Source organism: Vollenhovia emeryi, unplaced genomic scaffold (assembly GCF_000949405.1).
Source record: "Vollenhovia emeryi isolate VEMERY1.0 unplaced genomic scaffold, V.emery_V1.0 DF939151.1, whole genome shotgun sequence".
NCBI lineage: Eukaryota > Metazoa > Arthropoda > Insecta > Hymenoptera > Formicidae > Vollenhovia > Vollenhovia emeryi.
In genome coordinates, this window is record NW_011967215.1 from 1352036 (window position 1) to 1364402 (window position 12367).

Below are 12367 nucleotides of genomic sequence, written 5' to 3' on the forward strand. Positions count from 1 at the left end.
TACTACATATAAAATGTAACGTTATTTGTCATTTCAAATTATTTTAAGTCAATGTATTAAGGAGTTATCTGACATATACTCAAAGACGATTCAAAGTATTAAATGATACAGATCTGATGTATGGCTTTAGGTTTTTAACGCTAAGATACGATACCAGTTGATGCATGACGATCACGCAATGATATTTGGCCTACAAAACTCATATTAATTGTGTACACATAAAACGAGCGTCACCTCTACATTATAATAATATTTTGACAACTATAACCCGCGACTTCCTTTAAACAGCGTTTATCGTCCAAATATGTACACGCCAAAGTCAAGAAAATCCCGTTCGCGAACCGCGATAACGGCAATAACCCTAACGGGTGCGCAATTAATTCGCGAGAGAACGCGCGCGCCTCTTTCTTCGTGTACAAACGTGCGCTTCCCTCTCGGTAATAGCGATATCATTTCGCTAACTGATAATAACAGCTGTGCGGTTTCGCGAAGGCTCCCGAACGCGGATCGCGACCGACTCGTCTTGAATTATTCAACGCTCAGGTGCGATAAAAATCGGTAAAAGCATCGCGCGCATGACGCACGCGCGCAGCATTCGACGCCTACGACGCATACGTGCCCTTTTCCACGTCCGAACTTGCGACCACGTGCTCGTATTGTCATCGCGGTAGGAGGCGGTAAGTGGCCGATTAGGTCAGATTTGTTTCGTGCGTGCAAGCTTCCCTCCTTTTACACGTATACAGTGTGCGAGATCGAGTTACGATAGCCAGCGCTCGCACAGTGATTCTCATATTCTCTGAAATAGGTTTACCACCGACGATTTGTTAAGCTGTTTACAAAACCACTTTTAATTATAACATTGAGAATCTATATTACGTTTCCTATTATTCACCGTACGCGTAAATTCCTTGAATGAAGAACAAAAGCCTATTCTAATAAAGATTTCATAAAATTACAAAATTTTTCTTGATATTAAAGTACTTCATATTTTCTAAATATATTATTATAAAATTACTTCATTTGTTGCTACGTCTTCTGTAAATTCTTTCTATTAGACATGTGAGATGCGCGAGGATCATTTACTAGAATATCGTATAAGTTAAAGTTCTCGATAATATATTTTATTCAAATATGATCGTTATTGTCACAGCAACTAACTTGCCCTGTCTGCGGCTTCAACCTCGCCGAATCTACTCTCGCTGTTGTGTTACGTGCGGTTACGCAATCCACGTATCACGGGCGAAATGCGACGCAAGTGCGCTGATACGCGCGCGCGCGCGGAGTTTACCCGCCTATAAATGTTTCTCATTTAATCTTACCGCGATCCCTCAGTCGTATTTATAAAGAACCTCTTATCAAAGCGTTACGCGAGATAAAAATAGAAGTATTGAAAATAAGAACAACGATCGATTATTCGCCGCGCTATCGGCGTAGGTATAGGACAAGTTCAGAACAGGTGTTCGCAGCCTAGTTGCTCGTTTGTTTAGGATTCATGAATGCTCCCAGTTTCACGTCGACCGCGACGAAACGAGTAAAGCCCGTTGGCTTGATACTATTGATACTATTTTTTCTACTGGATTACTTACGAAAGTCAATCAGGATTTAGCCTTAAGTCACCTGATGTAACACTCTGCATCCTTATTGGTTCTCGTAAGCAATCCAGTCGGAAAAATAGTATCGTGTGCCGTTGGCTCAAGTCTAACCTCGTTCGAAAGCTAACATCTTGCGCACAGTTTGAAGATTGGCAATAATAGTGACGTAGTGCAGATTTAAAAATAATACAATAAAACGCAAATGTCGACAAATTGCAGGAATAATTAAATCTCTAAATGATTACTTGAAGGAAAAACAAGTAATAATTTGACGTCAAATATTAATTTGATTCTTCAAGCCGATCGAGATAGTTAATTCCGTAATTAAATGTATTTTGATTGTTAACACCAGCCGACGTACATTTCAATTATCATTTATCACCAGCTTTCGGAATTAATTCGAGTGTGATTTACGGGGATTTCTGAAGCTCGAAACGTCGTTATCAAAATTTATATGCAAATCTAAATGCACAAACTTCTATCTAAATTCAGCATTGCTAACGAACTTTGTGAACATTTTTCAACGGTTCTCCGATACGCGTTCGCGTAAACAAAAAAAAAGGGAGCTTCACGAAAGTGCGCGTGATTATAATTAGGCGTTGATACAGCCGTATAATCGTGATAATGCACGTTGCACAGATTAAAATACGCGCAGTACACAAACTAATAGCTTCGCGTTATATAATTGGCAATGATTTCTCGTGAGATTGCGCTAATGTTCTGGCAGTCATAATCGCAGTCTATCTCGTACTGCGTACTTGTAACTTTCAGTGTCACGTGCTCGAGCTGGCTCTAAATAACGACATGGAAGGACAAAGAGTTGATTAAAAATATCCCGTTCACGCGTTTTTATAACGGTACAACGCATCATCCGTGACGGAAATTAACTTCTCATTATGTATCGCGTACGGAACAAAGTATACGATATAGATATATTTTTCCATGCTAAATAATGATTTTATTGATTTGAAAATTATACGTAACACCGAATAACTAATTAATTGCCGGTAACTAATTAATCGCTATTTTGTTAATCATATTAGATTACACGCATATAATTATTATCGCGTTATGCATAATATTTCAGATAATATAGGAAGATTATAATTACAATCTTTATTAAAAACTGCAAGGATATAATTGCAAATTTAGCGAATCAAGATTTTGAAATATCTTTTTATTGCACGCAGATAAACATAATGCGGCAGTCTAAAAAAATCGTCTCAAAATATTTTGATCCATTTAATAATAGTCGTCTAATTTTTTTTTTAATAAGTAGACGAGGAAAGAATTAAGAGCAAATGACGTCCTCGCTTTTTGTCGATCGTCCTTTGTGCGTCGTATCCATCCATAAACCGCCGGCTTTTGTACTTTATCCTCGCTTTAAGTGTAGCAGACCAAGTTCAAGAAACGGCACCGCAAAAATACTCGGGGTGAAACCGAAGAGTGCTAACTTACATAAAGTAAAAACAGTTATGTCACCTTGTACCTTGCGAATATCCTTTTCATACGCGCACTTTTGTCGCGACCACGCATTCCCGCTAAAGTCGTAATATTCCCTTAATAAAACATTCTCCTCACGCTTCAAGAATTATGGAATTACGTCATTCTTGCGCCGAGTCTTTTCAAGGGGTCCTCCAATTTTGTGATTACTGTCATTAGCTACGTGCTTGAGAAAAATATTATTTTTTAGAAACTTAACAGTGTTTTCTTTCTTAACATTACATTTAATCTTAAGTCAAAGCATTATCGCAAATGGGAAAAACCTTAATGAGGAGACGGAAAATTAGGCGTATTATGCAACACATTAACGACAAAATTCTACTATTATCGGCAAAAATATCATTATTACTTCACGAAACGACATAGGATTATCAAGGCATTTAAAATATGAGCAATAAAAATTGATTGAAAAACTTAAAAATGGGACTCTTGTCACAGTGACTTCTTATTTAAACTATGTGACTGAAGAACATTTAAATAAATGGTTTCTCAACACGTTAATTGGTTTAAACTGACGAAGCGAATGATTCATAAAATTATACACGACATATCATAAATAAAAATTTTAGGAAATCCGTTTTACCCGAGTTTTATCATATCAGCATCGATAATCATCTTTCGAGAGAACCGATCGTTAATTTTAATTGTCAGCAAGATTAAATTCGCAGTATAGGTACAAATATACGTACAATCATATTTTATTACGTATTATGCGATTGTTGGATGAATGGAGCGACAGATAAGGGACTTTCGACGATTGAGAATCCGTACAAGGGCTCACAGCACGATACATTGCAATACCAACTGACCAAAACTTGCGCAATATCGCGTCACGGATACGAAGCACATAGGCCTATGGGGACGTCCGCATTCATGAGAATTGATTTAACAAAGTTTGTTTCACGCCCATAAATCCGATAATCATTGCACGATGTCATAATCTTTAAACTTATCTCGACGTCACTTTAATCTTGAATTGAATTTATATTCATAAACGACATCTGTTCAAAATTATCCAAAAATGATTCATAGCTAAATCGTGATTAATCATTGTTTTGTATTCATTCGTTCACCAATATGCAATTATAACTCATACATAATTTTTAATTATGAAAGTCTCTCTGGGAAAAGTACGGCCGTAACAAAAATGTAATATGTAAGAAGAGTAATTCGAGTAATAAGTGACATTTGCATAAAGAAATGCCATGGTACAATAAATAAAAATTTCATTGTCATGCCGGAACTTTTTGTACATCCATTGGCACATTAGTGATTATGACAATTCCATAACTCTGTTAGCTCTCGTTAATTAATATTTGCAATTGCCGTGGTCACCGTAGCCGTAAATTTATTTCATACGTAAATGACGAATAAGTGCAAAAATCGCAACGCCACAGGCGACATTTGCGATAACATTTACGAGCGCAATAAACCGCGTACGTACCGCGTGCAATTCGACATTATACGCATAACTGCCTGCGTCGTGATAAAAATAAACTTCTAGCCGGCGCATATTTATCCGCCGAGACACGTGGTTTTCGATCGTCACCTATTATTGACCATGCCTGTTCAGCGTCTGCAAATACAATTTCGCCGGGCGTTTAGCGACGCCGAGGGGAAACCGGTTTCGAGTTGATCATTTACGGCAACAATTTCGCGAGAGAAAAAGAGGGACTCCGATTTTTTCCGAGCTATTTATCGACGAACGCCGGCGCGAAGAGAACGATCGATGTTGCGAGCTGCGAATCAATCGCGTAAAAAAAAGTTGGATCTGTCCTTGAAGCTCGGAGGAAGCTATCGAACTCCACTGTCTAAACTTACGGTTAAAATTTCTAATGCAAGTTTAAACGCAGCTTCTCTTTAATGTGTAAACCTGGAAAATTTAACTCGGTATTAAGAGCGCTATAACGAATTTAAAAACATCTCACAAGTAGATGCGAAAGCTTCCTTTTCCAGTTAAATTCGAATTAATTTCACGTTAACGAAATTTTAGTTCGAGACGCGCGTATTACGCAATTCGGAATTAACTCTTCATACTCTCAATTATTCCTAGCTTGATGTGAAAAGATTTTCATTCTGTACTTAAATGTAACGCACACAGAAAACATGTAAACGTGGAATGCATACACATCGCAAAAACGCAATGTTGCGACAAATAGGGAAGGATTTTAAACGCAAGGCAGCTGTGAGAATAAAACGTTGTAGCACGTGTCTTCATTCATGAATTAGAATTTAACTATTGGCAAAAGTTTAAATTTACAATAATTTTGCAACTCAATCTGCTTAAAACCACTTTAATGACTTGAGTTGAAATCTAATTATATAATTAATATTTTAACAAGTCTTTCTAGACTTTCATTAAAAAACTTGATCTCATATTTGAAATGAAAATGTCTTTTTGCTGTTAATTCTTACTCGTACTTTTTCCGAGAGTTATATATATATAAGACACACTGAAAACAGCAAAGGATTTAACCTTCCGCATCGCGGAAATTGCATTATGTGTACATAATCGCATCGAAATTGCACAACGTCACGTAAATAACGTTTCTAAGAAAAGCAGGATATTTTGGAACAGTCGAAAGGATGCAAAACTTAAATCGCAATTAACTTTAGAGCTCCAAGGAAATCGATCCTCTTTATAAATCAAAACAATTCTCAACAAACAAATAAAACGGTCAGTGATATGTTGACACACATCTTCCCTAACTATATTATCGTTACCACATTTGCATTTAAAAACAAATACTTAACATACATCTGTACAAACAATATTTGCGAAACACGTAAACATAGATCGGTATCTCTTGAAGCTGTAAGAATTAAAGCAAGGCGTTTATTCTGAAAGACCCAACAAATTTGGTAGCAGCAGGTAGTTGAAACAAAACTCTCTCGTGTCGCTATCCAATTTTATTTATAAAGGTCTGTGTCCACGATGCTAAAACTTGGTCCAAGGCCCGGGTGACAGACGTGCCTTAATAGAGAATTTGGTTGCTTGCACTAGTGCGCACTCAGTACACACTAAGGCTTGTTTATACTAAATATATTCTTATATTTAACTTTGTCTTACGTATTTAGTCAAAAAATGATCCGTATGAACGCCATACAGGCCGTTTTTCTGGATTTCAAGAGGTATTTAAGAAGATCCTTAAACATAAGAATTGACTATAAACAAGCATTGCACTGCGTGCGCACTTAGTGCGAGCAACCGAATTCGCTATAACACAAAAGTCGTGTCGGCATACAGAGTCTGCTTTCAAAATAAACACCTCGAGCAGGCTGGGAAAACGAGGGGCACGCCGCGAAAAGCTGGTATAACCGATTTACCATGAGAATCGAGACGGAAGGATGATCGGTCGTGCCGCACTTGGCAAGACGGCCGTGCCTGCTGGACCTGCGGAAAAATCGCACGTGCAGTGGCGGGGCATTCCTTTTCGATTTCTCGCGTTCGCGTTTTGTCCTTTCGCCGTGCCACGATTTCAGGGAACTCGACGGAGACCTCGCACAAATTCTCTCGCGTCGATCCCCAAAATCTGTGCACAAGATGCGATCAACGAGAAACGTAATACGCGCGAAAGGATTGTTCCCGGGCGCCGTAAATGAACGTCGTTTTTCACGCCGGTGCGCGTTTCGGCGCCACCGCGCCGGTCATACGCGCGACGTGATATGCGCGGATGACGCATCAAAACCGGGGCCGGCGCCAACATTGTTCAAAGTCGCGGGATCTTGCAATTTTGCAAACGGCGTCCCTACTGCGCACACAAATTTTCAGGAGGGAGGTCGCCCGACTTGCAGAGACCTGTTTTTCTCTCCCCCCGTACGTTACCGTCGATAAACGATTAATATGCATACGTAATAATCAAGACGCGCAATTACGTCATCGGCGCTGTCGACACAAACTGGATTGCTTCTACACCCATGCGTTATCTAAATCCGCTGCACTACAGTATCTCGCAGATCAAAATCGCTTCGGGGCACTTGAAAATTTTATTTTGGCACGTCGAAACAATCACGCGCGAGAGTGAATGTTTATCAACATCTGATCTTTTTTTAGCGGCTTGTATCGCTACATTATGCAACGGTTCGTGCGATACAAAACGAAAGTCGCAGAGTGTTCTCTTTTTAGTTTCTCTTAACACTGTATATGTCAGGTTCCTTATTACACACGATACTTAAATTCACACATTAGCTTTACCCAAGAATTGTCTTCGCGTCTTGAATGTATTGCCAATAATGCACATGATCGCCTACGTAGAATTATTTTTTATATTCGGCACAGCGTTTTCCAACTGGCGCTTCGCGAAGTGACAAGCATTTGTTTGACTTTTAGCAGTTTTATATTCCTCAAGTGAGTTCTACCTTTGTTTCACTCTTCAGTCGTCACGCTACTTTTCGTAACACGAGCTCCAATGTAAAAATTAATTTCTATCTCTTACGCCGAGAGCTCAAGTATCTTCGTTCGTGGAATATCAGTTATTTTGAAAATAGCATTTCTTCCAAAGACCCCACGCGGACGACTGTTAGGACCGATTTCGTATAAGATTTTAACCTACTTTGTATCGCAAATAGAGAGACGGGAATGTAAACATTTAACCGACGAAGGCGTGCGCGCGTCTTAACGGTTCCGGCAATTTTCCACCTGCCTCACTCCGCGCCGATCGAGGGAGAGCGCGCGTGCTCGGTCACTCGCGAAGCGCATTTCGCGAAAAACGCCGCACCGCGCGAAGCGAAACGTCATCCCACTCACCTTCCGGCTGCGACAGGTCTGCGGATTCGAGCACTCGGACGACCGGCGATTACGATTAGTCTTGTAAATGTCCCATTCGTTTTTCACCACGGGCATCATGAACGCCATCTCGCTCTTTATCGTCTCGTCTCCCTTTCGCGCGTCGTCTGCTCGGCTCGTCCCTTCCTCTGTCTCCCTTCAATACCTTCCTCTCTGTCACTCTTTCTCCGTCGCTCTCCCAGACGGGTCTAAAAAGTTCGTGCCTCGTTTGCGCGAGAGCGAGAGAGAAGGCCAATCTCACACCGATGTGTCAAACGGTCTAGCCGCGAAATCTCGCCAGGATTCTCACCGCCGACTCTGATTTTCGCACAACTCCGCTGCGTAATCAATCGCGCTCGATGTCGCTTCGCATCGACGACGTTGACGTGCGTGGCCGACGACCCTCACGCCTGGCTGATCAAACTGGAAAACTTCATACACGTGTGGGCACTCGCACGAGTGCGCTCGCGGTATACGTATGACGTCCCCCTCTTTCGGTTAGCTGTGAGCGTCCGTCGTCTGCGGCCCGGGCGGTGCGTTCCTCAACTTTACGTGCGTACGATGCGGCAGTGCGCTACGGAATAAGCACGCCGGTCCGCGCGTGGATCTCGAGGGTCTCGCGGAGTCACGGCGGCGGGAGGTGGTAGGGGCGCACGAGCGCATCCATTGGCTGCCGTTGAGGCGGGACACCTACGTCACGAGTTACCATTGATTTTTCAATGTTGATACACACCGCGGCGTGGTGACGTGCCGGATTGAATTTTTGGCGGCCGAGCTATCGCGCACTCGCCGTCTCCTCCAGCGCGCGCGCGTCTCGTGCGTGCGTGCACGCGTGCACGCGGCGCCGGGATGGATTCATTAAATGTCCCGGGATCCGGATCCCGGGGGATCACGCCGCGGCGCGAGAAAGTCACGATCGCGCCGATCAGCTGTTAACGGATCGCCTCGCAATCCGAAAATACACCCACGTGATACTACGTTCATCGCGCGACGCATTCTTTAAGTGTGCGTTGTTGATAACGAAATAGAAAATAGAGAACTTTTCTATCCGCCTGTCGACGCGATTGAAAAGTTTGTCGTACGGCGAATGTGGTACTACTCGAGCTCTCAATGAACGAGAGTCCTGAACTTTCAACATTGAACACCTGATCGATACTTCCCGAGTTCCACGCGTACATACGCGATTTAATTTATGTTAAATTGAAATTTGCTCTGAGAACAGTCTCTATTTATGTGACATTTTTTAGATAAAAATTTAGAGTAACTTGAAACATCCGTGTGTCTCGACATTGCAGTAGTAAATGCTGAGCGAAGCATAAATAAAACACTATTTTATTATGTTTGTATTTTGCCTGAAATTGGTAGATAAAACGAAAATATTTATACCATTAAAACGTGATACATTCGGTATACCGTTTTAACTTTTAACGTTAAATGCAGCCGCAAATAAACTTCTATATTTTACTTAGGTAAAACAGTCTCCTCTCGTGCAATTGCGTTTTAAATGATAAATAAGATATTGCGGCCGAGCTAAATAAATAATAATTAGGGCAGATGGAAAAGTAAGAAGGTGTAAAAGTTTCGGTAATATTTTTAAACGAAGAAAAGAGAAAGAGAAAAGAAATTAAAATAGAAATTTTGAAACGAACCTTTCCCGCAACGAATAGTATAAAAATAAACAAATTCGAGAAGTAGGAAAAACTAAAATACGTTTTACGTAAAGTGCCTGAATAGTACAATTAATAAAATTGCACATTGCGATACGCTAACGCTTTAGTATAAACGCGAACTGTGGATTAGACGTGAAGTAATTTGATAAAAAAGTGCAGAGAAGCAACACAGTTGCCGATATAGTCGCCGATAAGAAGCGATGAATCAACACGCAAAGAGAATTTCAGTTGAAGCAACGCGCGAAATGTATCTTAACTTATAGTCAAAATTTAAAGCAGCGTGTCTCGAATTAAAAATCCTTATTTGTTTAAAATTTAAATAAACGTTTCAGGTATGAATGTACAATGTAAAAATGTACAAAAAAAATGAATGAGATCGACACCCAACGCGACAAATTTAAAAAAACCGAAAAGAAAAATGAAAAGAAAATTATCTTTCGTTTATAAAACAACATAGCAATTATTCAACATAGCAATTTTCCCGCGTCTATCGAGACAAATAAAAAGTCACGAAATAAGGGAGATGAAAAAATAATCGGACGTTCTGGAGGGAATCGCTACGCAACATCCCCATTGATTCGTCCTCGACCCTCCGCAGTGGGAAAATGCGATTCTGCTCAAGGTCGACCTTGAAAAACGGGAGGCAAGGCGGGGTTTGTATCAGCATTTTGACGTGAACTCTGCTATTTGATTTAAGAAATGAATTGATTCTGTGACGGGTAAATGTGAAAAATGACGCATTAATCTCGCGTCCTTGTGAGGCCTCTGCTCGTATTATAATTTAAATCGATAATATAATAACAATTAAAATGCGCAAGCCTGTAAATATCATTAAGTCGCGCCATCTTAATGCAGTGAGAATTTTTTTCGGTGAGAAAAATAGTTATTATTTTAAGCCTTAAAAATATGTAAATTTTCGAACGTACCTTCGACAGCATTATAATAATACTATCGCCTATTAATTAGCGACTTGCATTGTCGCAAACTACCGACGAAATTAATTTCGCTGGTGAGAGCCAAACTTTCGGCGAGACTGCATGCGTCGGCAAATTAATCATTAACGTTAAATAAATATGTTCTGACGATAACAAACTTCGCACTAATAATTAGCATCTCTCGAAATTGCTCCTCGTGACAAGCTAAAACGAACTTGCTAAGTGCGGAAATATTATTTCGCAATAAACAAACGCGCGCATGTTTCTTATCAAATCCTTAGAAAAGCAGTTTCACAGAGTTCGTCTCGATATCACGCGCGGACGAATAAATACGAGGACAATTTTGCAGATTTTTTGCGGTTTCGCGCGCCGATCTCACAGTCGCGGTGGCGATTAAAATCGCAGCTAATGCGACAACCGGACGCGTATTATTTTATTGCGCGTCGGAAATGGACTCGGGTTCACCTAAACTTGTTGAAATACAGTCGCCCGGCAATACATAACACATACAACAGGAATCGGAAATCAATATTCCACCTACACTTTCTCGAGCGTCGCAGTTACGGTCCGCAATGTACGCGTACTGTGGGAAACATGCGCAAACAAACCGTAACGTTATTCACAGACGTTTCTAAATTAACTCGCGTGTTACAAAAATATATATATTCTTGCGTTACACGCTGTGTCACACCCCGGTATCATGGAAGCAAGAGCCATGCGAGAAAAATCGCTGCTTTACGATTACCTCGCGACACTATTTAGTACGCAACAGGCAACGTTTGCAAAAAATTAAACACGCATTTCGTGCGCCAAAATGTCCATTGACAAAGAATCCGAATAGACATAGCGGACGAGCAGAATTTTTCCAAGTTAAGTCTTGATTACCAACACATGATAATCTACGCGTCAAAAGATTATCCAACGTTATAAATTATGATTTTATCAACGTCAAATAATGAAGTTTGCGTTACCAACCATCGGTAGGATCAAGTATGATAAATTCAACTTTATTTTAAAAAAACGATAGCAGAGGGAAGTGACGTGCAGCTCTGTGATAACACGAGGGTGTAGTAATAGTAGGGTCCTGGCCCATGTCCGTATATTTTCCCGGTAAGGAATGAAGGAATTGAAACGCTAGATTAAATGTTTGAGTATGGAAATTTCAAGGAATTTTTAGAGAGTCAAATAAGTGAAACGGTAATAACAGCACTAACACTGTGAATTTATAAAACTTTTTTGGAGACTAATCGGAAATCTAAAAACTATTTTGTTTCTGGCATGGCTGAATGGTACTATCGTAATTTCGAGAAATGTAATTTAATTTACACACAGTACGGGAATTACGAATTTAAACATTTCTGTATTCCCCGTAAACAAATATTTTTTACAGTCTACCATTAATGCAAAAAATCGAATAAATTCGAAGGTACTTCCACCAGTCCGAGATGTGTGTGAAGCCTAGCTCCACTTTTTCACAATTCGACAAAATTACTTAAAGTTCCGAATGCCGCCGCAAGAGTTCTAGAATTCTCTATAGGTAATAAAAAGAGTTCCATCGTTTCAGCCGTGAACACGTCATTTACAAAATTAGGGATCTACCTTCACGGCGTGTCATCTCATAAAACGAGCCATTACATTTACAGATTTTGAACGATTTCGATGAATTCTAAAGTTCCCTATCCTTTTAAGAAAACGTTCCGTTCAAATATTCCCAAAAATCGAGGTTCAGGTCAGACCGAACTTTTCAGTTCCGATAATTTTCAAGAATCTGGAGTTCTAACGAGAGTTTCCTTTGCTCCCACCCGATTTCTATCGATAACTATTCAGACTTAAAGCGCTGGAATCATTATTGACAAGTATACAGCCACTATAAGTGGCGGAAACAAAAATTGCCAAGTAATG

General features: G+C 40.3%; 1 protein-coding gene across 3 annotated transcripts in view; it reads right to left on the minus strand.

Annotated features, from left to right (window-relative positions):
* Positions 1-8670, minus strand: part of LOC105565523 — an 11629-nt gene extending 2959 nt beyond the window's left edge. For 2 of the 3 annotated variants that reach the window (XR_001009198.1, XM_012018788.1), the window contains exons 1-2: positions 7843-8670; positions 6423-6489 (exon numbers count right to left, since the gene is read on the minus strand). Coding sequence is in view for 2 of the 3 variants with exons in the window: in XM_012018788.1 (XP_011874178.1) it covers positions 6423-6489; positions 7843-7950 (175 nt within the window). In the remaining variant the exon portion in view is untranslated. The remainder of the gene's footprint in view (positions 1-6422; positions 6490-7842) is intronic. The other variant, XM_012018790.1, reaches the window with a different exon arrangement.
* Between the last annotated feature and the right edge of the window lie 3697 nt (positions 8671-12367).